The sequence below is a fragment of the Plodia interpunctella genome, chromosome 29 (assembly GCF_027563975.2).
Source record: "Plodia interpunctella isolate USDA-ARS_2022_Savannah chromosome 29, ilPloInte3.2, whole genome shotgun sequence".
NCBI lineage: Eukaryota > Metazoa > Arthropoda > Insecta > Lepidoptera > Pyralidae > Plodia > Plodia interpunctella.
The window spans coordinates 4,462,511-4,485,150 of record NC_071322.1 but is presented as its reverse complement, the minus strand read 5'-3'; the positions used below and the strand labels follow the sequence as shown (position 1 = coordinate 4,485,150).

General features: G+C 38.3%; 2 protein-coding genes across 5 annotated transcripts in view; both read right to left on the bottom strand.

Moving 5' to 3' along the window:
* Positions 1 to 259: 259 nt before the first annotated feature.
* On the bottom strand, positions 260 to 14,402 carry LOC128681993 (gastrula zinc finger protein XlCGF26.1-like). 3 transcript variants are annotated; one of them, XM_053766403.1, is made up of 16 exons: positions 14,175 to 14,402; positions 13,557 to 13,667; positions 12,807 to 12,977; positions 12,338 to 12,463; positions 11,171 to 11,300; positions 10,492 to 10,628; positions 10,013 to 10,141; positions 9,319 to 9,407; positions 7,736 to 7,876; positions 6,344 to 6,451; positions 5,180 to 5,300; positions 4,575 to 4,657; positions 4,060 to 4,177; positions 3,043 to 3,147; positions 1,955 to 2,086; positions 260 to 710 (listed from the first exon to the last, which is right to left on the bottom strand). In XM_053766403.1, exons 1-16 carry the CDS (start codon positions 14,295 to 14,297, stop codon positions 609 to 611), a joined length of 1,926 nt encoding a protein of 641 aa, XP_053622378.1. In that variant the 5' UTR covers positions 14,298 to 14,402; the 3' UTR covers positions 260 to 608. The 3 variants fall into 3 exon arrangements, with proteins under 3 accessions (XP_053622378.1, XP_053622379.1, XP_053622380.1); XM_053766404.1 differs by having other exon boundaries at positions 7,736 to 7,858; XM_053766405.1 differs by lacking the exon at positions 12,807 to 12,977.
* A 789-nt stretch (positions 14,403 to 15,191) lies between these two features.
* LOC128681945 (uncharacterized) overlaps positions 15,192 to 22,640 on the bottom strand; it is a 29,032-nt gene continuing 21,583 nt past the window's right edge. For both annotated transcript variants that reach the window (XM_053766293.2, XM_053766294.2), the window contains 3 exons: positions 20,738 to 20,843; positions 19,713 to 19,811; positions 15,192 to 19,177 (listed from right to left, as the gene is read on the bottom strand). In XM_053766293.2, coding sequence (XP_053622268.1) covers positions 16,194 to 19,177; positions 19,713 to 19,811; positions 20,738 to 20,843 — 3,189 coding nt within the window. In that variant the 3' untranslated portion in view covers positions 15,192 to 16,193. The remainder of the gene's footprint in view (positions 19,178 to 19,712; positions 19,812 to 20,737; positions 20,844 to 22,640) is intronic.

Sequence of the window (22,640 nt, the reverse complement as noted above, 5' to 3'; positions counted from 1 at the left end):
ATCACGAAATAATACTACAGATATACAGTTTATTGCCTAGTGATACAGATATTAGAACATTAAATATGTGCCTAGTGATAATAAAATTCTCATTTGACAGCCCTTTCATTTGTTGTTGACAATCTGCGTCTTCTGCGCACCTACAGGATACACTTTTCTTTTCCGTCTCCACTTTACGCTCTGTCTTCAGCAAAAAACAGAATTAGATTCTGTTTTTTTGGCTCACAGCTGCCATACAAGTTGAAAATAAAACACGATATAAAATATTAATCATAATTTTATTTTTCGATTTACAAATTGCTATAAAAAACCATTTAAATTACAAATTCTTATTGATTAGGATATTTTTTATATTAAACAGGCAAACAGTTGTGCGTCTCGCCTGATGGTAAGTGGTCATTGCAGCGTATGAACATTTGAACAGTCTGTCTATAAAGAGTATAAAGCGGATTAAAACGAATTGAATTTTTTGTCATTGCAATATCAAAATTGAATGGTTAAAATTGGTTGACATACACCAATTACTGTGTTGCCAGCCAAGAGGAATCAGCGCCCTCATTTATTCTATACTCTATGACATCTGTAACGTTCTTGTATAAAATTTAAGATCATGTGACGTCATTAGCATTTAAACTGGCAGGTAAATCCTGTGGAGCTTCTGTAGGAATCCACGGTAGAGATTCAGAAGTGGGATCCGCTCTGCGGTTGGGCTGGAAAAGAATAGGGATAAGTTGAAAACGGATTTTGAGGAACAAATCTTTTTCATCCTCTCTTTCTGCCTGCCATGGGAAATAGACGTGATAATAGGTATTTTTTGTTGAATTGCAAAGCATTACTATTTCCCAAAATTCCCATCCGGTTCTAAAATTCCCGATATTCATCATTATAGTCGTATCATATTCCTCATGGCTGGGGGTCGTGGTCATTACGTGCAATGAAACACACGCAACAACTTTCTTGGCATTAGTAATGGAGTGGTTTGCCATTGTCTTCTCCATTTCACACACAAGTTAATAATCAACCAGTGTGCATGTTTCCTCACGATGTTTTCCTTCAAAATCACCGATATTACCAAGTAATAAGATATTCCAGAAAATATCCATGTTATGTTATGATATCAGCTATCTAGTCCTGCGAGCTGCTAGTTTTGTTTTAATAACCCGGTATAGACTTATCGATAGGCAAGGAGGTTAGGAGAGGCATCGGCTTTGGAGAAAACAGCTTCGGTGAAGTTTGTTGCGCTGCTTCTTTTCATTCTAAGTTGAATAAACAATTTTGAATTTTTAAAGTTCTTGATTTTTTTTTCAAATTAGTATTATTGTCAGCATCCATGGCGTAGAAATAGCCTATTCGTGCAGCCAGTTACAGGATCCGTTTATCATGGGTTTTGTTCAAGAAGACCTTGAGTAAAATTTTGACGTCGATAAGTGATTTATGTTCTTATCGATGACCTCGGTGGCGCAGTGGTAAAGTGCTTGCCTCTGAACCGAGAGGTCCCGGGTTCGACCCCTGGTGGAATCCATGATGGAAAATGACGTTTTCCTGATTAGCCCGGGTCTTGGATGTTTATCTATATACGTATGTTATAGAATATAGCATCGTTGAGTTAGTATCCCATAACACAAGTCTCGAACTTACTTTGGGGCTAGCTCAATCTGTGTGATTTGTGCTAATATAATTTACTAGCGGCCAGTCCCTGCTTCGCTCAGGTAAAACCTTAAAAAATTATACATCTAAACCTTCCTCAGGAATCAAACTTTATTTAAATCAAACCCGCATCAAAATCTGTTGCGTAGTTTTAAAGATTTAAGCATACAAAAGGATAAAGGGACAGAGAATGCGACTTTGTTTTATACTATGTAGTGATTATTGTCATTTATTATTCTTTTAACTCTGTCTTTACATCCTAATTTGATTACAGAATTAGAATTTGGAGGAAGTGCGGGATACTGACCAGTTTCCGGTGCACCAGCTTGTTGTGGTTGTAGAGCGCGGCGTGGTAGCCGAAGGCGGCCGGACACGAGCCGCAGCGGAACGGCCGCTCGCCCGTGTGGCTGCGGAGGTGGCCCTCCAGGATCTTCTTCGTCTGGGGTGACAACGACAATGACCAAAGATAATGTGGCGACATCTACCACGCCAGATGCACAACGCCGCAGATGTAAAAAGCCGATCAAACGCAACGAATAACAAGCCACACAAGTGATCCACGTCTCTGCGGACAGATGGCGCTACGGTCGACATTACAGAAACTGACAAGCCTAGACCGCGCAGACTGTCGCGTCTGTCGCGTGCGGTGTCGCCCGGCGCTGCGTCTAGCGGCGGGAGATCTTCTCCACGGTGGCGGTCGAACATGATCACCTCGCTCCCGTTACAATAAGTATAGTAAACCACTCTCTCTCTCACTTCGATTTTGGACCTGGTTGCAGGGCTGGCGTTACAATCCGATGTTAGCGCAGATAGGAAACCTTGAGGGCTAACGTGAAACATGAATGACGACTGCTACACTGGTGGTCCCGGGTTCGAACCCCGGTCAGGGCAACATAGAAAATGATCTTTTTCAGATTGACTTGGGTCTTGGATGTTTATCTATACATATATGTATAGTATATGTTATAGAATATAGTATCGTTGAGTTAGTATTCCAAACTCGAATTTAGTTTGGGGCTAGCTCAATCTGTGTGATTTGTCCGGATACATATTTATTTATTATTTATTTATGAAACACGTAGCGCATAATTGCGTCCTCGTGTTCTCTTTTTCTTGCACGACGCGAACACGATATGCGCAAAAGAGACAGCATATAGATGTCAGTAACGTGCTACGTGTATGTATGTTACGTGGTAGGCTTTTTTCAAAAATTTAGCACCCAAATGGGGGGTGAAAGTTTGTATTAAAAAACTAGTATAATAATATTATTATACTAGTTAATAATATTATACTAGTTTTTGCCCGCGAAAGCGGAACTGGCATGATTCTAATACAAACTTTCACCCCCCATCGTAATTACATTAGTTATCCCAGCTATAACGATCAAGTACTCACAGTGTACGTCTTCCCGCAGCGGTGACACACGTGGTTGCGCAGCGCGCGCGCGTTGCGGTGCAGCATGCGGACGTGCGTGCGCAGCACCGGCCGGGACGAACACGACTGCACACAGACGTATAGTGATGTGTTGCAGTAAGAGCTCAGTCGGGCAGGTTTTGACACTGACGTGCGTTGACATACGACCGAAACTTTTTATTTTCTTCTAGTTGTCTGTCACGCAGAAATTGTGAAGATGTACGACGTACGTCAACGCGCGTCTTTGAAACATGTAGAAAACAAAGCAGTTACAACGTGCGTCGTTGCAACGGAGCGCAAATGAGCAATGGGACATGGCTCTGTGTGATATTGATGACTCGACTCCGTTGCATCGATAAAACATTGATTATCTAACCAATTTTTCTTATTGAAATCTCGTACGATATCCGTTTGCTGAGCTATCGTTTTGACTGAAAGAGAATATTTTAAACTACTTATAAGAACGTTGTACTTCCGTTAAACGTTACAAACTGCATGCAAACGAAGCGGAGTTGAAAGAACAATACAGAACATGTTCCCAAATACGCATCAAAATCTAGTGCATCTAGTATGACGTTTTCCGAAATTCCCTAGATTTTCCCAAAATTTGCATCTACTATATACGGCACTGGGAATAACTACAATTATTCCGAAATAACTAGATTAAAATAAAATATTCCGAAATAGCTAGAATTAAAAAAAATATTGCCATCACTTTAGCCGAAATTCTTAGCGCTTTCCTAAAACTCCCAAGTGCTTAAGTCAGTAAATACGTTGGGAATTCGGGGAAATATGCTGAGAATTTCGAGTACGACTTTGGAAAATACGAGAAACTGTGTTGGGAGATGCGAGACAGGTTGGGAATATCGGGAAACGTGTTGGGAACGTCGGCCCGGGAAACGAGATGGGAATATGGAGAACGCGTTGGGAATATCGGGAACGTGTTGGGAATATCGGGACCGTGTTGGGAATCTCGGGAATGACGATGAGAATACTCACAAAAGTGCAGTCCGGGTGCACACACTTGATGGGCGTGTGCTTGAGATGCACCGCGGTGTGGTGCTCACTCAGTCGGGAGGACTTCGCGAAACGCTTGCCGCATATCGTGCACGCGTGTCTGTAACACAACTAAGTTTACATTATGTCTGTCTGTTACGTTTTCACGGCTAAACCGCTGGACCGATTTTGATGAAATTTAATATGCATGTAGTTAAAGACCCTCGTTCAAACATAGGCTACTTGTTTTTTTCTAAAAATCAACCCGCAAACGACTATAATGGGGGGTGAAAGTTTGTATGAAAATCACGTCTGTTCCGCTTCCGCAGGCGCACGCGGGCGTAGCCGCGGGCAAAAGCTAGTAATAAAACAAATCAATCGAGGGAGGTCCCTATTGAGTTCGTGCATTCATTCATTTGAGTTCATTCCACCCGAATAAACATAGTTCAACTTTGTTTTTCTTACATAAATTGAAAGTTAAGGAAAATTCTGTAAAAACATCATAAAACGATACTCACTTTAATTTGGCTGGATCGATGTGCTTCAAGTTGTACTTCATGTGCTGGTAAAATGACATGCGATTTTTGAAATTCACGTCGCACTAAAACCATAAAAAAATGGGTTAGCACGAGTTTCACGAGAACGCGTAATCGTATAGACTATTTTTAAAGAACATTTAAATAAATAAATATATTAGGACAAATCACACAGATTGAGCTAGCCCCAAAGTAAGTTCGAGACTTGTGTTATGGGATACTAACACAACGATACTATATTTTAATATTTTATAACATATACATATATAGATAAACATACAAGACCCGGGCCAATCAGAAAAAGATCATTTTCCATCATGATCCGACGAGGGATCGAACCCGGGACCTCTCGGTTCAGAGGCGAGCACTTTACCACTGCGCCACCGAGGTCGTCAAATTGTCTAGAATAAATTTTAGTGCGATTTTGAGGCATATGAGAAAAAGAGATTCAAATATATATATATATATATATATATATATATATATATATATATATATATATATATATATATATATAAGTGCCAGTGAGGCTGTAATCTCTGAATAAATGATTTGAATTTGAATTGACATGGTGATAATATATTTACCAGATGGCAGTAGAGGTGTTGTGGAGCGTCGTGCGTCACCAAATGGACTTCCAAAGCCTTCTTGAACAAAAACCGTTTGTCGCAATGACTGCACGCAAAGTCTTTCTCCCCGCGGTGAACGCTGGATACAATATTGTCGTATTGAAAACAATAATAAGATGAAAATATTCAGGTGGGCTACCATCAAACATAAAACACGTCACACGTTCCCTCTTTTATCCAAAAAGAGAGAGACAGCGTGTGAATGTAACGTGCTACGTGTTTACGTATGTTTCGTGGTAGGTCAGGACTCGAGCGGGTATCGAACCCACGCCCTTGCTTGAGCTATCGAGACCATGTCAGTGCGGCCGAATTGATTCATCTCTCTATGTCTAGTGGACGAAGTGCGGGTTAGCATTTCACTTCACACCATCGAAACTATTCGAAGTGAGACACAGCGAACCAATCACATTGTGACGCGACGGCAACCACGAATTCAATTCAAATTCAAAATTCTTAATTCAATATAGGACGATATACATCACTTATTTACGTCAAAAAAATTACTTAAACTAAGTCTACTGCCGGCTTCCAAAGCGCAAGTGAAGAAGAAGCGGCGCAACAAACTTCACCGCGGCCTTTTCTCTGAAGACGTCAATTAACAAATGTAGGTCTTATAACGCTGCAAAGTTTATGGTTCGCCGCGTCACACTTCGATCGATTCGACGGTGAGAAGTGAAAATGCTAAACCAACTTCCGCCCTCTGACGACCTCATGTTTACGACTCACGTTAATCGCCATCTATAATAACAGCTTCAAGCCTTTATTGGGGATCACATTTTTTCATAAGGCATAATTGATTTTTAGCATACGGGTACAGGTATAGGTACATGTGGCAAAAGTAACTTTTAGGTTAGATTAGTTATGGTTCAAATAGTCACGCGTACGAACGTTATGCTTAAAAATCATTATGCCATAATACAGTATGCTTATTACATAAATTAATCAACGGGTGACAAAAGCTCATGTCCGCGTAGCAAACCGCTGAGGAGTTCCTTCGACGGCAGCCGATCCTAGCGCTAATAATTCTTGAAACTAAAGTGGAAAATTTCAAAAAAGTAGCACAATATTCGAATACAGACAGACAAACATCGGAAACTAAAAAAAGGCCTATTAAAAGCTTACAACAAATGTGTCCGAAGCGAGCTTCTGTCCTTGAAGCTTTTGCCGCAAAGTTCGCAGTTCTGTCGCTCCGAGTGGGCTCTGATGTGATAGCGGAGCTTGCCGAGCGTACTGACGACAATACACGTGTGTTCATACCACATTATTAGACGTTGTGTTGAGTTGACGATATTATAAAGCGGTGATGGTGTAATGGGTAAGACGCCTGTGGATCGAAAGGTCCCAGATTCGAATCCTGCTCGTGCCACATGAGTTTGTATACCAATCTGACTCATGTATAGTAGTTTTCATCGACCACCACTTGCTTCCGGTTAAGGAAAAATATCGTGAGGAAACCTGCACACTGGTTGATTATTAACTTGTGTGTGAAATGGAGAAGGCAATGGCAAACCACTCCATTAATAATGCCAAGAAAGTTATGTGTGTTTCATTCCACGTAATGACCACTCAGCCATGAGGAATACTATGAAGAGAGAATATTATACATGCAAAAGTAAGTTTGTTTGTTTACCTCTTCACGCGTTATATACTCAAGCAATCTTCTTGAAATCTCGCATCTATACAGGGTTACTGGTATCAAACGCAAAACCTCCTAAAGACTATTCAAAACAAGCAATTTTATTCTACGACTTTTCGTGATTCGTAGTTCTTTTTTTATCATATAAAAAAATACAATCTAATTTGCGACTCTACACATGTTAACTGTATGCAACACGAGACAGTACAGTAGCGTTATGTAGCGGAGTCGAACATAGGGTTAACGTTTTATAGAAACGACAATAAAACTAAAAAAAAGGAAAACTTTTGTATTTATCACGTTTAGACAAAAGTCGTAGAACAAAAGATGTTAGTCTCTATGTACCTTATGCGCCTTTGGAAGGTTATGCGTTAGATACGCGAATGCCAAAGATTGTGAGACTGTGTGTATGTAAGTTTATTACTCATTCACGCAAAATCTACTGGACGGATTGTAATGAAATTCGGTACACGGGTAGAATATAACCTGGAATAACACATAGGGTACTTTTTATCCCGAAATTCCCACGGGAGCGAAGAGGGCGCATGTAGCTAGTATATGTTTTTTTTTTATGTATATTCTTGTGTTGTGTCGTTTATCTGCGGAATGATAATATGTATTTAATTTTATTTATTTATTTATTCTTAGGGGAACCAACAGCTATATGTACAGAATAGTCGCTTAAAATAAAAATCGTAAAGCCAATTATAGGTTCCCACTAATAAAAGCAAAATGTAAGTAAATATTTTTGATTTAAACACCTAAAGTACAAAATTAACAGAGTTGCAACACACATATGTTGTGGAGAACTGGTGCCCGTGCTAGTTTCCGAAGATCCTGTGTCACGGGTCGAAGTAAATCTATTATATTGTACTCACGTCTCGACGTGTCCGCACACGCTGCACCGGTGCTGCGGCTGCGGCGCCGCGTGCACTTTGGACAAGTGGTCCGCCGTCACGGCGGCGCGGGAGTACATGCCGCCGCACAGCGCGCAGCGCCATCTGTGTCGCGGTGGCGGACTTGTTACAACAAATAAATATTAATATATCAGGACAAATCACACAGATTGAGCTAGCCTCAAAGTAAGTTCGAGACTTGTGTTATGGGATACAAACTCAACGATACTATGTTCTATAACAAATACATATATAGATAAACATCCAAGACCCGGGCCAATCAGAAAAAGATCGTTTTCCATCATGACCCGACCGGGGATCGAACCCGGGCCTCTCGGTTTACTTTACCTTCTTCTTTCTACTCTTGGATGTTTATCTATATATGTATATGTTATAGAATATAGTATCGTTGAGTCAGTATCCCATAACACAAGTCTCGAACTTACTTTGGGGCTAGCTCAATCTGTGTGATTTGTCCTAATATATTTATTTATGACTCCAAAAGCGTTTCAATTATACTTTAACGAAAAAATACTAAATCTAAATTTATATTAGGTAAAATAATTATCAGTTAAAGTGAAAAATTATCGTGTTTTATTACGTGAATGCATTCGTACATTTCATGTTATACACAGGTACAACTACCCTAATGAGTAGTGTACAGTTGGGAGCAGATAAACCAACTTACTATCATCGGGGTCATGTTTATCTGACGGGACTGTACACTGAAAGGTGTGAGGTTCGTATCCTACTCGTGCCGCATGAGTTCGTATTACAATCTGATTTATGTAAAATTGTTTTCATTTACAAATTCGTAACGTCAAGTTAATTTTTAATATCAATACAACAAACTTGAGGTTCCTAAATTGATACTGTATTTCGTTTCATCGTAAAAGTTGAAGATAGACCTGAATACGGCCTTCCTTTTCTATTAAATACGGGCGTCTCTCTTCTTCTATATCTTCTTCTTCATAGTCGCATTCCTCATCATTGTAACACTTGCTTGGCGAATAAATAATATGAATATGAACCTCTATTCTTCATAGTCGTATTCCTCACGGCCGAGGGTCGTGGTCATTACGTGGAATGAAACACACACAACAACTTTCTTGGCATTATTAATGGAGTGGTTTGTCATTGCCTTCTCCATTTCACACACAAGTGAATAATCAACCAGTGTGCAGGTCTCTTCACGATGTTTTCCTTCACCGGAAGCAAGTGGTGGTCGATGAAAACTACTACACATGAGTCAGATTGGTATACAAACTCATGTGGCACGAGCAGGATTCGAACCTGGGACCTTTCGATCCACAGGCGGGCGTCTTACCCATTACACCACCACCGCTTCCCTTGTACATCTACTGCCCACTCATACATTTGGCTGCAGTGTTGGACCAACGCTCAGTGTGTTCTATCTATCGCATAGTGATCTGCTGTTGTTCAGTTAGCACGGTGGGACATCACCAGCAGAATGGTTGTGACATACAGTTCCGGCAACTTGCCGTGGGTAGATGGGATGATATCTTACTTACACTACATACAGGAAAGAGATAGAAGACAATTACCTGACCCGATGTCTTCTCCTGTGGGCGCACAATGAATGCGCGTCTTTACATCGAACCTTGCAAACTGAACAGCTCACAGTACCGTTTGCCTGGAGATAAATTATCGTTATCCTCACATATTATAAAAAGAAGCAATGTCTGTCCGTCTGTATCGACGCGTTAAACACAAAAACCACCGGACGAATCACAAATAGATTATGTGATTCCTGTAGAACGTTTAGGAGTATAATTTAATATGGTTTTACACGAGTGAAGCCGGGAGGGGTCACTAGTTATAAAGAAATGGACAAATCTTCGAGAAATAGACATCATACTAATACTATAAAGAGAAATAAATTGTATTTTTGTTTGTAATGAATAAACTCAACTAGGCCGATTTTGATGAAATTTGGCACATATATATACAATTATATATATATAACGTGATAAGACCACACCATATCCTCTGTAGATGTCGAACGAAGCGACTTGGGGGCACACACATATCATTGTTATTACATAAGCAGCAATTGTATTCCCTGAGGGTCGACGTCAGATAGGCGGCCGGTTGGTAAATCAATGTCGAATCGAAAAAATGACAAGGTTTCGTTTGCGCTGACCGTAGACTTTCCGGCTTCACAGACACGAACGAAATTTGGAACAAGCGAACATGAGGAAAAAGCGAAAATTGGATGGAATTAGAGAAAATTCTCACTGGGTCATGTTTCCTCATGTGATCGTCAAGCTTCATTCGATGGTTGAAGCCCAACACACAATCGTAGCAGCGGTACTCGTGGCGGGTGAAAGCTTCACTCAACAATGCTTTGGCTCTCTCTTCTTCTACCTGTGTCAATATGGAATGTTATTAACCTAAAAACACTCCTTTTTTGACAGTCGAGTAAAAAAAGGTTAAGACACAAATGATTCGAAAGACTAGAAATGTATTTGTTGTAAGGAAAAATATTTCAAATACTCAGCGGACCTAGTATAGAACCTTGGGTGACACCAAGACTAAAATGAAATTCACGAAGGTTAAAACTCACTTGGTCAACATTTTATTGTTTTTTTTTATATAATACGAGAAAATGTATGCTAAAATGTGTATTTCGTGAATAATTAAGTTTGAAATTTTTATATTTATATTGTGATGAAACCAATCAAACGCTTTGGATAAATCATAAAACAATAACTTACCTGTTCCCAGGTCAACAGAATCATTTCCACTTGAGCGCTGCTAACGTTTAGCTGTCGCAACTTCTTGTCCACTCTAGCATTACTAACTACGCCCGCCGGCTTCTCTCGCGTTGCCCGACGTTTCACGGTTGTTTTCACTGCAAAAAATATATTTTCAGATATGTAAAATACCTACTTACTTATCCTTAGATATTATAAAACAAAGCCCTCTACCGCATCTATCTGTCTGTTCGCAATAAACTCAAAAACGACCGCACGGATTTTCATTCGGTTTTCACCAATAGATAAGAGTAATTCCTGGGGAAGGTTTAGGGCTACAATTTATTATATTTTTACCCGAGCAAAGACGGGACGGGGCGCTAGTATACAATACAAGAAGCAGTCGTTAGTCCCATCCACTGTAATGATTAAGAAACTACTTACGAGCATCCATTTTAGTTAATATTAACATGAAACTGGTAACGTTATGAAATATTTGTTTTTAGGATTAGAACCCGGAATTTTTGGATTATAACCGGCCGTATACTGACCAACATTGCTGGGTGTTGCCCGCGGGTTCATCAGTGGCAAAAAGTGTACAACTATCTCCACATGAAATGTCACATGAATCAGTGTAATCCATTAAACTGTCATTTAAAATATTAGTATTACAATGTAGTATTACAAACAATATTCTCACCTTTCTTGTTTTTCTCATCAGCCTTCTTCTTCAACGGCTCTTCATCAGAATCGTCAAAATTGTACTCTTTTATTTTCTTTCTCTTTCTGCTTTTTACCGGCGCCTCTTGATTGGCTAATTTCAACACTGGCTGTGTGGAAGAATAACGTAAAAGTAACTGAATTAACTAATAAGTTTTGTTTTACAAAATAATTGTTTTTAGCACAAACCTTTATTAGTACAGTCAACAGCACATCAACCTACTTAAATTCATTGCAAACTCGCCTCTATTACCGCACTATAAAGGTTCATGCTGTACGTGCACACTACACTCGTATCAAAGACAAATGTAGGACGATTTTAATGGAACAGGTATTTAGAAAAACACATCGTCATTACGCTGGTGGCTAACACCGATAGTGCGATAGAGCATGAGAGTTCAAGCTTGATTGATAGGTATTTTATGATATTTTTTTTTGTATACAGGGTCACTGGTATCTAACGTATAACTTTCCAAAGGTGCATAAGGTATATAGATACTAACATCTTTTGTTCTACGACTTTTGTCTAAACGTAATAAATAACAAAAAAAATCCTTCTTTTACTTATAATGTCGTTTCTATAAAGCGTTATCTTTCGCTACATAACGCTACTGTACTGTACATAGAGTTAAAACATATGTAGAATCGCAAATTAGATTGTATTTTTTTATATTTATCAAATCAAATCATTTATTCAGAAATTAAGCCTTCACAGGCACTTTTTCACGTCATATTCTAAATTAAATGATATTTATCAATGCTACAAACTACTAGCATTTCGGAACAACCACTGCTAAGAAGAAATTCCAAATGAAACTCATTCAAACAGTGTTGGTCCCTATTATGCCACAAGGGCTTACCATTTTATAAATATAAATATATGTATAATTTTTTATTAGTTATATAACAATGTAAGTCATGTGGACTTATAAAACATATGAAAAAAAAAACTACGAATCACGAAAAGTCGTAGAATAAATGTTGCTTGTTTCGATGTACCCAAGTAGTCATTAGGAGGTTCTGCGTATATGTATTTGACTTAAATGGATTTTGTATTTTGCAATTCGGATCCCTAATCCGCAAACGAGATCTTAACTGCACTATATTCAAGCAGAGACATTGGATATGTAGTAAAATGTTTAATTACCTTTATATCCTCTCTATCTACAGGTGCTGTTGTAATACTATCATCATGCACGTCATCATAATTATCTCTTTCTTCTATCTTTACGAACGCTACCGGTTCTTTTGGACATGCTTTATGTACTTCAATCTGAAAATTACCAATTTTATAATTATCTTATAACTAGATGTTGTCCGGGACTTCGAGCCTGTGGGAATTTTGAGATAGAACATAGCCTATCTAGCAATCTTGATAATGTACCTTTGTAATGGTGAAAGAATTTTTGAAATCGGTACGGTAATTTCGAAGATTACCCGCCTCAAACATACAAACATTAAGCATTTTGTTTACCCTCTTTATAATAATAGTACAGGTTATAATTTTTCTCGCTGGTTGTAACCCGTCAAAAAAAGGTTGGTGCATTATCAGTTATAGCTTCAAACTCCCTCTCCTCTTCCTTCAATCAGGGAGGAGACTTCAACCAAGTAGTTACCTGAGTATATTTCTGCTTTTCCTTCCCGTCTACAATAAATCCTGCGTCATCATTTTCTGTGTCTGTATTCTGTTTAATGTCTACATCTTTACCATCATGTGTGACGTTTTCTGTGATGTAATTTTTTGTGACTTTTAAATGTGATAAAGTAGTAAGGGTTGTTTGGTGTAGCTGCAAATCGTTTTAAAATTATATAGCAAAATTTCTGCAATATAGTTTTAATCAGGGCTGGTTAAAGTAACCAAAATCACACTATAAGGGTGAGTTGCACTATCAAAATTGACATTGACCGGTGCGCCGCGGCTGATGTGTACAAAAAGACGTACTTTGCGTTTTTCTGAGCATATTAAAGTTGATGTTGCAACCCACCCTAACTAACATTAAATAAAGTTACTATATTAATGATCTGTCCTGGCTTTTTGACGACCTCGGTGGCGCAGTGGTAAAGTGCTCGCCTCTGAACCAAGAGGTCCCAGGTTCAATCCCTGGCCGGGTCATGATGGAAAATGATCTTTTTCTGATTGGCCCGGGTCTTGGATGTTTATCTATATATGTATTTGTTATAAAATATAACACACATAAACCTTCATTGAAAATCACAACTACTTTTAAAAGAGCCGCAATCAAAATCCGTTGTGTAGTTTTAAAGAACTAAGCATATATAATGACAGACAGGAAGCAAATTTTTTTAAATGTTACCGTGATAAAGCCACTTTTAATTATACTTTTTTTATATAAAGATTTACTCACCACATATCCAACGAGGTAGTCACGGGCATTCTTCACCTGTTCCTTGAATCTCAGCAGTCTACGGAGAACTGCAGCACATTCCCAGCAAATAATTGTGTGGCTAACACGATCCTATGTAGAGAGAGGGGGAGTATAAACAAGACTTTAACAAAAATGTAATTTTTGCCACCAGCTTTTATTATCATCAGAAATATCTTGTGTATAAAAAATGATGTCTGTGCTGTAAACTGTAGAGGAGTTCCCTCATCTGGAGCCAATAATGGGTTCCATTGCTTCAAAAAGTTCTTAGTTGTAGCTCCAGTATTACCTATAGTTTCATGGTTTAGATGCCTGCCTGGTTGAAAGTGGGGGTTCGAACCCTAAGAAAACATTGTGAATAAACCTGCACACTGTTTGACTTGCCATTACCTGGCGATGTTCGTCAAAGTCTTGCCTTAAGGCGACTGGAAAAAATCCAGGATGTGCTGATCTAAATCGATGTGTTTTGTATGGGTACTCAAAATTTGACAATTTAAAAAATTAAAGTGATTTTTTTTTTTGATCAGTAGTATGAAAATTAAAGTGCATAGTTAAAAAACACTTGAAATTTAAATAACATTCTAAAAAAACAAAACTCACGACAGTTTCCAAAATACTGTGGAAAACTTTACTTTCTTCCCCGTAAATCGTAGTTAATTTTCTGTCAACACTCAAGCAACCTTCGCAGATGGTGCCCAGAGAAGATGTAGTAACGGTGTTCATATTAATTTTCCTTAAAATTTATCTATTTTACTTATAAACTAATTTTTAAATTGATCAATTTCAATTTACTTCTGTTTTGCTCTCATTTTTGTTTTGACATTGACATTTGGCAATGCTAGTGGTGTAGTGAACCTTCTTCGTCTTTGCTATGCTTTGATAGGCATGTGTTAATTATTTTAGTTGATTATCGATAACTATTTATATGAAAACACGAGAAATTCGTTTTCCTAAACTTTGAATTAATGACTTAATCTATTTCTTATGTAGTTCTACCTACGTTATACCTACTTATGTAGTTCTTTATATACAATATTTTGTTATAATTTACTTACGTATAATTAACAATATGTTGCTTAAACAATTTGAATGAAACTAACCACTTACAAATTTTCTTTTTTCATAAATATTTAATAATAGTAGGCATGTATGTTTAGCGCATAGAAGTAGTTTTCAAAAACCTAAAAGTTAAAATTTCGATACGGTATGTACTTATTGAAAGCTTTTATTTTAGTTTCCGCCTAGATTTAGATCAGTATTTTGTATTTGTTTCTTATGTTTCGGGATAAAAATATCATATACATTTTTATCCCGATGCATAATTAAAGTAGTAATTTTATAAGTAAGCAAATATAAGTCAATCCATATAATCCTATCACACGATGAGACTAAAAAAACATAATTGAATACACATCCAAAATATCTCATTTATAATATTGCATTGGCGTGCGCTGTAGTTCAGATCGATGATTTTTACTCGTCAACACAAATAATACTGGGCAGATTTCGATGAAATTAGGTGTATAAGTAGAATTTTCATTTGAAAATAACACTAATCACAAAAGTACTATTAATTCGATTCCCAGGAAGCAATTAGTTATAAATGAAACAAACATATTTATAAATTAACTGTACATTTTATTCGTCTTAAACAACAAAATATTTGTACAAATCAGTACATACTTGCGATTAATTCGATCGAATCAATATAAAAAAACACCCAATACTACAACACTTATAACTACGGTTAATTTTATAAATAACGTTATAATTTATGCCCCGGTAAAAGAAAGTTGTCAAACCATTTGCATTCGGCTGTTACACTTTCCAATCTAGTATCGGATGAATCGATAAAAACAAAATATATTCACATCTCTATTCATTCATTTCTTATTTTATATAATTGGTCATAACGGCAGCTAGTTAATTTAAAATTACCTTTCCTTTATCGGGGTGTAATAATTTATAAGAATAACTTGAGTCGTACCCAGATTAGTGCAGAGAGATCTAGATCATTAGATCTAACGAACTGTGGGTTCGATCCAAATTTAAATAAATAACGACTCGCTAACTTCAGAGCAATCGATGACAAATTAAATACCGATTGTTCACTTTGTCGCACATTTTGTTCTCTATAATGTGTGAAAAAGTATACTATATTACACTTATAACTACATTATTTCCCTGAGATAATCCAAGATTTTAACAATCTAAATAATAAAAGCTAACACTGAAAAAGCAATGGTGATTTTATGCATTAAAATGTAAAGAATTCAGTGACATAGATCGATTGATATAGTACAAAGGAAAGGACAAGGGAGTTACTTACCTACCTACGTCACTAAACTATTTATGTTATGTAAACGTGAAATTTTGTAAATTGACGTCCCTAGCATCTGATGGCTTATTTTACCACAATGGCGCCAGTGAGCGTTTGTTATAATTAAAATTATTTTGTCTGAGAATGTAAATAAATTATTAGATGGGGTAATTTTTCTACAGTTTTACTATGACAAATGTTATGTACGGTTGTGTTTATATCCTTTGGCTATACGAATGTATTTTATGTTCAGTCAACAGCTCACTGGTTAGACTAGAATCTACCGCAAAACTAAATGCCTACGACTTAACTATTTTATCTCCAAATTCAGACTTTTTACCACTATACTGGTCTACATTTTCACTTATACTCGTAGCTACAGATATTTCAGTTACTGGCTCATTCTTTTCCGTCGCTTCGTTTTTAGAGTCATTATTACCAAAGAATATGGCAACATCGTTGTCATCAATTTCGTCTACTGGTTCTATATTTTCTATTTTAGGGGGTGGAAGTATAACTGAGTGTTTCACAGAGTTTTCAGACCTCAAATCACATTCGGGAATATCACCTCTGTGTTTGTGAACGATTTCGTTGTGTAAAACTGCTTTGATGTTCTTATTTGAGCTTTGAATTTCTTGATCTGTTGTTTTTTTATTTTTATCTTTTGTCCTGTCGATCGGTTCGTAGCCATCTGGTAGAGTTAGGCCTCCAAAATCTGGGATGTTACCGAAGTCTGACGTACTCGGTTTGAAGTTTCCCTGAGTTTTGTAGTTATTTTGGCTGTGGAAATTACCTTGATGGAAATTGGTATGTGCGTAAACATTTTGGACTTTAGCAGTGTGGATTTGAGGAGCTGGGTTCGACGAAGGTTGCTCAATGGCTTGAAGAATACTTTGTAGAAGTCCTTCAGATAATAATTGTTCGTGAGGTATTGATGGTGAACCTGTCTTACCAGATCCGTCAGATGATTGGATTTGAATTGTATAACTTTGTTGTTTACCTTTCACAGGTATTTCCTGTGAAAACTGTTGAACGTGGCTGTTTGCGTGTAAATTTTTATTCGTCGATATAATCTTTTGCTGCAACTGTTGCGCTTCTTCACTTAGATGTTTAATTTTTTCAGACGTCTGTTGAATTTGTTCCGAGACGAGCTGCAGTTTATCATCTTTGTAATTATATTTATCTTTCAATGATTTTCCTTTGTTCACAATATTTTTCTCGTTCTTTTCTTTCTTATCATCGCTTGGTAGGATTGTTTGCACTAAAGTGTGCGATGCGGTGGCTAAATCTTTAGTATTATACGATACACTTTCACTACCAGCTGCGGGAGTATTGAAACCGTTTTGTGGTGAAATCAAAGTTTGTTGACTCTTAGAAAGAGTTGATCCTAAAGAACTTAAACTTGCAACGTAGCTGGAAGCCAACTCTGATGGTATTTTGGTTCCATATTTAGCAGCTTTAAGTATGGCTTCATGATATGGACAGTGTTTCAGAATAGCGGCAGCATCTAAATTGGATAAGTTGGCAAGAATTGTACCATCAAGCGTAGCTGTAATGGAGTTGGTGTTTGATCCTGATGCAGTATGGTCTCCAACTGTATGCAAAGGCACTGAGTATGAATCTATTGGTGATCCATAGGTGCTACTAGGTTGTTGAACGTTGAAATTGATTGGATTGCCGGCATGAGGTAGACTGTACAAGTTCGTTGGTTCAATGGACAGTGCTAAACTTTCAATACCACCGTTACCTGTTTGATGAGCTACGTCTTTGATGTCGCGGATTGGCGGAGGCAGATATTGAGGGCCTTGACTTACATGATCAATCGCATGGATATCTTTGTGGCGTGTGACCTTTCCAATGTGTTGCAGCAAACCGTCTGGCACTCCCTCCCTGAATTTGATTGGGTGTCTCGGAGTGTTGCCACCTGTATGTCCGCCGCCGGAGTGCGAGCCGTAAGGAATTGGCAGGTTATGTGGTAAGGGTTTTGGTGGAGCACCGTAGTGACTTCCAGGTGGGACCCCGTAGACTCCTGAGGGAGGTACGAGACCCTTAGCTCCTTGTTGCCTGATTGAGCCTGGGTAAGGACCATTGGACAATGAGTCTAGGGGTGGAGCAGAATAAGTGTCTATTGGCTTATCGAGTCCTGAAGGGATGGACAGTCCCGAAGAAATAGAGCTCTGGATGAAAGCTAAGTCGTCTTGAGGATTGGCTGGCTCAGTGTAATGCGCTTCGTACACTGTTTTTGATTGGTCAATGTGATTCGAATCTCCACCAACGATAGCATTTAAGTCGATATTCGCTAACGCATCTTGATGGACGCTGGAATAACCAGTGGTAATTTGAGCAGATCCACTATTGAACGAATGTTGTTGATGAGCATCAGGCAGTGATTGGCCGTCGAGGTTTATGTGGACTTCTTGGACTTGCGGCGCAGGCGGCGGTGGGCCATATTGGTCACCGATATTGTTCAGTCCATGTTCGACGTGTTGTTCAATCACAGGTTTGGATACACCTGGGATTGGCTTCCAACCATCATACAAAACGTGAGGAGGCGTCGGAGGCGCGGGAATGCCTGGATGCGGTGGACGGGGGTTCGGATCCGGTTGGGGTGGACCGTAGTGTCCAATACTACTGTCATGGACTACAACTTGATCGTTAGGTCCAATTGGGCCAATCGGATGTCCTGGAGGTCCATAAGTTTCCGCTGGAATTGGGAAGTTAGGCTTCAGATCCAGTGGCAGAGACGGTATTGGTGTTCCGTAGATCGGTGCTGGTAAGTTCAAGCCTAGATCAATATTTGAGCTGATCGTTCCAATGCTAGTCGACACTGGAGGCAACTCTGCGATGGGTAAGTTCGGAAGAGTATGTAGACTTGGCGCGTTCAACAAAGGCGTTCCATAAATGGGCTTTGGTGGTCCATAAACTTGTTTAGGCGGACCATACACAGGTTTTGGTACGCCATAAATCGGTTTAGGCACGCTGATCTTTGGTGGTTTAAACGGAACTCCGTATGTAGGTTTAGGAAGGCTAAATTTCGGAGGTCCATAGGTCTTCTTTGGTGGTCCGTATACATGTTTTGGTGGACCATATACTTGTTTTGGTGGACCGTAGATAGGTTTTGGCGGTCCGTATACAGGTTTTGGCTTTAGGATTGGAGGCGGGGGACCTTCATAAACTTGGCTCGGGAAGACGACTGGTGACGGAGGTCCGTAGGCGCCGGGCGGTGTCTCTTGCAGGTCTGTTGGCACTCCGTAAACAGGTGCTGGCAATTGGAGATCTGGAACTGAAAGTAAATTATTTTTAGTTTATTTTGATTTGTACAATATCAACGAATTTAATTATCTACAACTTTCTTTAGACGTGTGATCTAAAATTAAATGACCAGTCAGTTTATTAAGTTTATCCGATTCTTTATGTCTTAACATATTATTGGAAATCGATGATTTATTTATTCATGCCGAACGTGACATTTTACGTGACTTTTGAGTCTACTGTCATAAATAAATAAATATATATATAAAGACAAATCACACAGATTGAGCTAGCCCCAAAGTAAATTCGAGACTTGTCTTATGGGATACTAACTCAACGATACTATATTTTATAACGAATACATATTAGATAAACATCCAAGACCCGGACCAATCAGAAAAAGATCATTTTCCATCATGACCCGACCGGGGCTCGAAACCGGGACCTCTCGGTTCAGAGGCAAGCACTTTACCACTGCGCCACCGAGGTAGTCATCGAGTAGCAGTTATCATAAACTCTAGTGAGTCATACTATTTATACCTATTTCTTAAAATATAGATACTTACTGATATTGGACAGATCTTGAGGGGGGCCGTAAGCGTCTGCAGGTAGAGGTTCGCCGTATGAGTTTGATAGCGTCGCATCCCGCTTCTGGGCTTGGGCACCTGTAAGACGGGGAAGTCAAGAGTTACAGTCCTTTTCTTAAGGCTTTTGTTATAAAAAGCCTTTCAAAAATCGATAAGATAAAATGCGATCAATTTTCTGCGTGGATTCTCGCTCGATTCCAGATTTTTTTCATCTCATTGTTATTTTCAAAAATTAAATTAATAATCGTGTGTGACAATGTATAAAAATCCATTTAAATTTTCTACTAAGTTTTAAAGAAATAATTTATTTTCAGAAACAACTATTCGTAATAATTTTTTACAACACAATAGCTTTTATTTTGGAATAAATCGTTTTATTCCATGTCTTTTCCCCCAAAATTGCATTCTTCGAAACATTCTCAAAAACCACATTTGTAATATTATTACGACAGGAATAATAACGTTCTGGATTTAGGTTAAATTTTAATAGTTTCCCTTTTAGAAACAAAATGTTTCTCCTTATAAAACTAGTTAGATCATATTAAATGAAGGCCGCGTCATTGTCTATGACAATCTGTCACAGGTGCTTCAACATTCAGGTGGGAGATTGACAGGTGCCATTGTTTCTCAAGGCGATGTACCATGCTCTATATAATTAAGTATAATTTATATTTATTATTTAATTTTGAAAAAATCGGAGCTATCCAGAAAAAAATACGCAATTTGTTCAGATATTGCATTTATTTCCGTCAGGTCATATACAGTATTACGGCTTCGTCTTGTCACGCACGAAGCAGACAAAAATCAGAATTTTTGCAAATCAGAGTCTTGGCTAAGACTCGCGTAACTTAAAGGCCAGTCTGTCTATATGTAGCTAGCGAGCGATTGTCGATTTTTAGTTAAGTAACAGAAGTTTTGCATAGAAGATGGAATGTAGATCCAGCTGCAGATTCAATCCGGCTCGAAGGACCAGGTATAGATGTAAAAAAAATTGTGCATCTGACCTGTACTGGCTTCGGCGACTAGATCTTGCTCGCTGTCCTTGCTGACCAGCCCGGGTGGAGAATCATCTGCTAATGCTGCAGCCACCACGCACCACACCACCACCAACTGCAATGAAATACATTAAATTACTTTCACATTTTTATGAATTTAGATATTCGTTTATGATAGTTATAATGTATTGTAAGATTGACTCAACATGCCATACCTATAATTAAATAAATAGCTTGCAATATCTAGTATTTTTTTATTATCATGTCGAGTGTGTTATTGCTAACACGACGTCAGATTTTATTCAAGTCGCCTAATGGCATCTGACGTGACTTTTACGACTACTTACCGCCATCTAGTGGCAGGTAGTCGCATGCACACTAGTGAAATAAACTGTCCACCAGTGTGCAGGTTTCCTCACGATGTTTTCCTTCACCGGAAGCAAGTGGTGGTCTATGAAAACTACAATGAGTCAGATTGGTATACAAACTCATGTGGCACGAGTAGGATACGAACCTGTGACCTTTCGATCCATAGGCGGGCGTCTTAACCACTACACCACCACGGCTTCAACTTTTAAAAAATGTTATACAGTGACCTATTCCATATGAATTAAATTCGCATTCGGAGCTATGACGCCCCAAAGCCCAGAGTTCGCATAAAAATAAACCATTACAATGTAAAGATTAGGCTATGCTCTTTTACAACATTCTCTTTGGCACAGAGTTAGAAAACGTACAGGAGTAACCTAGGCTACTTTTTTATTATGGTTTTACCTGAGCGAAGCCGGGTTGGACCGCTAGTGGTTAATAAATATACGATGAATAAGTTATTAAGCTAAAATCGTTCCTACATTTAATTCTGAGCAAGAATTCAATTATTTAATTGCACAACAATCAACTGCCGTTACAATGGAATTTATGAAGCGTGTTCAGGGTTGACATCGATCTCAGCAGACACTCTCGCCGCTTCCAATGCGATGTCACGCGAAGCAACTAGATTATATTGATAGGGCTGCCACCGTATTTTTCGTTAATAGAATATTCTTACGTCGAGTGTGTTATTGCTAACACTGGTATTAGATTTTATTCAAATTTTAAAGGCATCTAACATGTCGTTATTTAGTGAATAGTAGATTTTTCCTCACTACAATTTCCTTCAGCGGAAGCAGGTGGTTCTCAAAAAATGGGTGAAAATTTAATGTAGGCACCTAATGCATGACACAGATTGATGTACAAATTGAGCTGAAACGATTAGGATTAGAACTTGGGACATTTCCTTCCAACATCATCCGTTATACTAAAAATAAATAAAAAATATTAGGACAAATCATACAGATTGAGCTTGCCCCAAAGTAAGTTTGAGACTCGTGTTATGGGATACTAACTCAATTATACTATATTTTCTAACATATACATATATATAAACATCCAAGACCCGGGCCAATCAGAAAAAGATCATTTTCCATCATGACCCGACCGGGGATCGAACCCGGGACCTCTCGGTTCAGAGGCAAGCACACGTAATCGTTTCACGCAAAAAAATAATTACTTAATTTCGATGAAATTGAGCATAGACATCATACATACACATACATAGATATTTTCGCGAGAACGAAACTCAGGCATGCATCGCAGTTATATGAATAAAATATACGAGCAGTACCTAACTATCTTAGAGTTATAATTCAATGTGAAATTCTTTTCTAAATTCCTTACTTTTACAAAGCTATTATAAGCGGAACAGTCATTCACACAGCTATAGAAATAATTCACAAATATAAATACTAAGTATCACGCTTTCCAGCGTTTATTTATAATCCACATTTAAACTGACAAAAAAAAACTGAGAATCGATTAGTCGGCGACTTCCCATCACTATAGTTTTTTGTCTATCCATTAGCCTATTGTCTAT

What these genes read in the sequence shown, in the direction of transcription:
- LOC128681993 (XM_053766403.1), bottom strand. Translation starts at nt 14,297, where the DNA reads ATGAACACCGTTACTACATCTTCTCTGGGCACCATCTGCGAAGGTTGC. An exon ending in AAAAGCAGAAATATACTCAG is followed by an intron (nt 12,464 to 12,806) that starts GTAACTACTTGG and finishes GGTAATTTTCAG; the next exon opens with ATTGAAGTACATAAAGCATG. An exon ending in TAGATAGAGAGGATATAAAG is followed by an intron (nt 11,301 to 12,337) that starts GTAATTAAACAT and finishes TCTTCCACACAG; the next exon opens with CCAGTGTTGAAATTAGCCAA.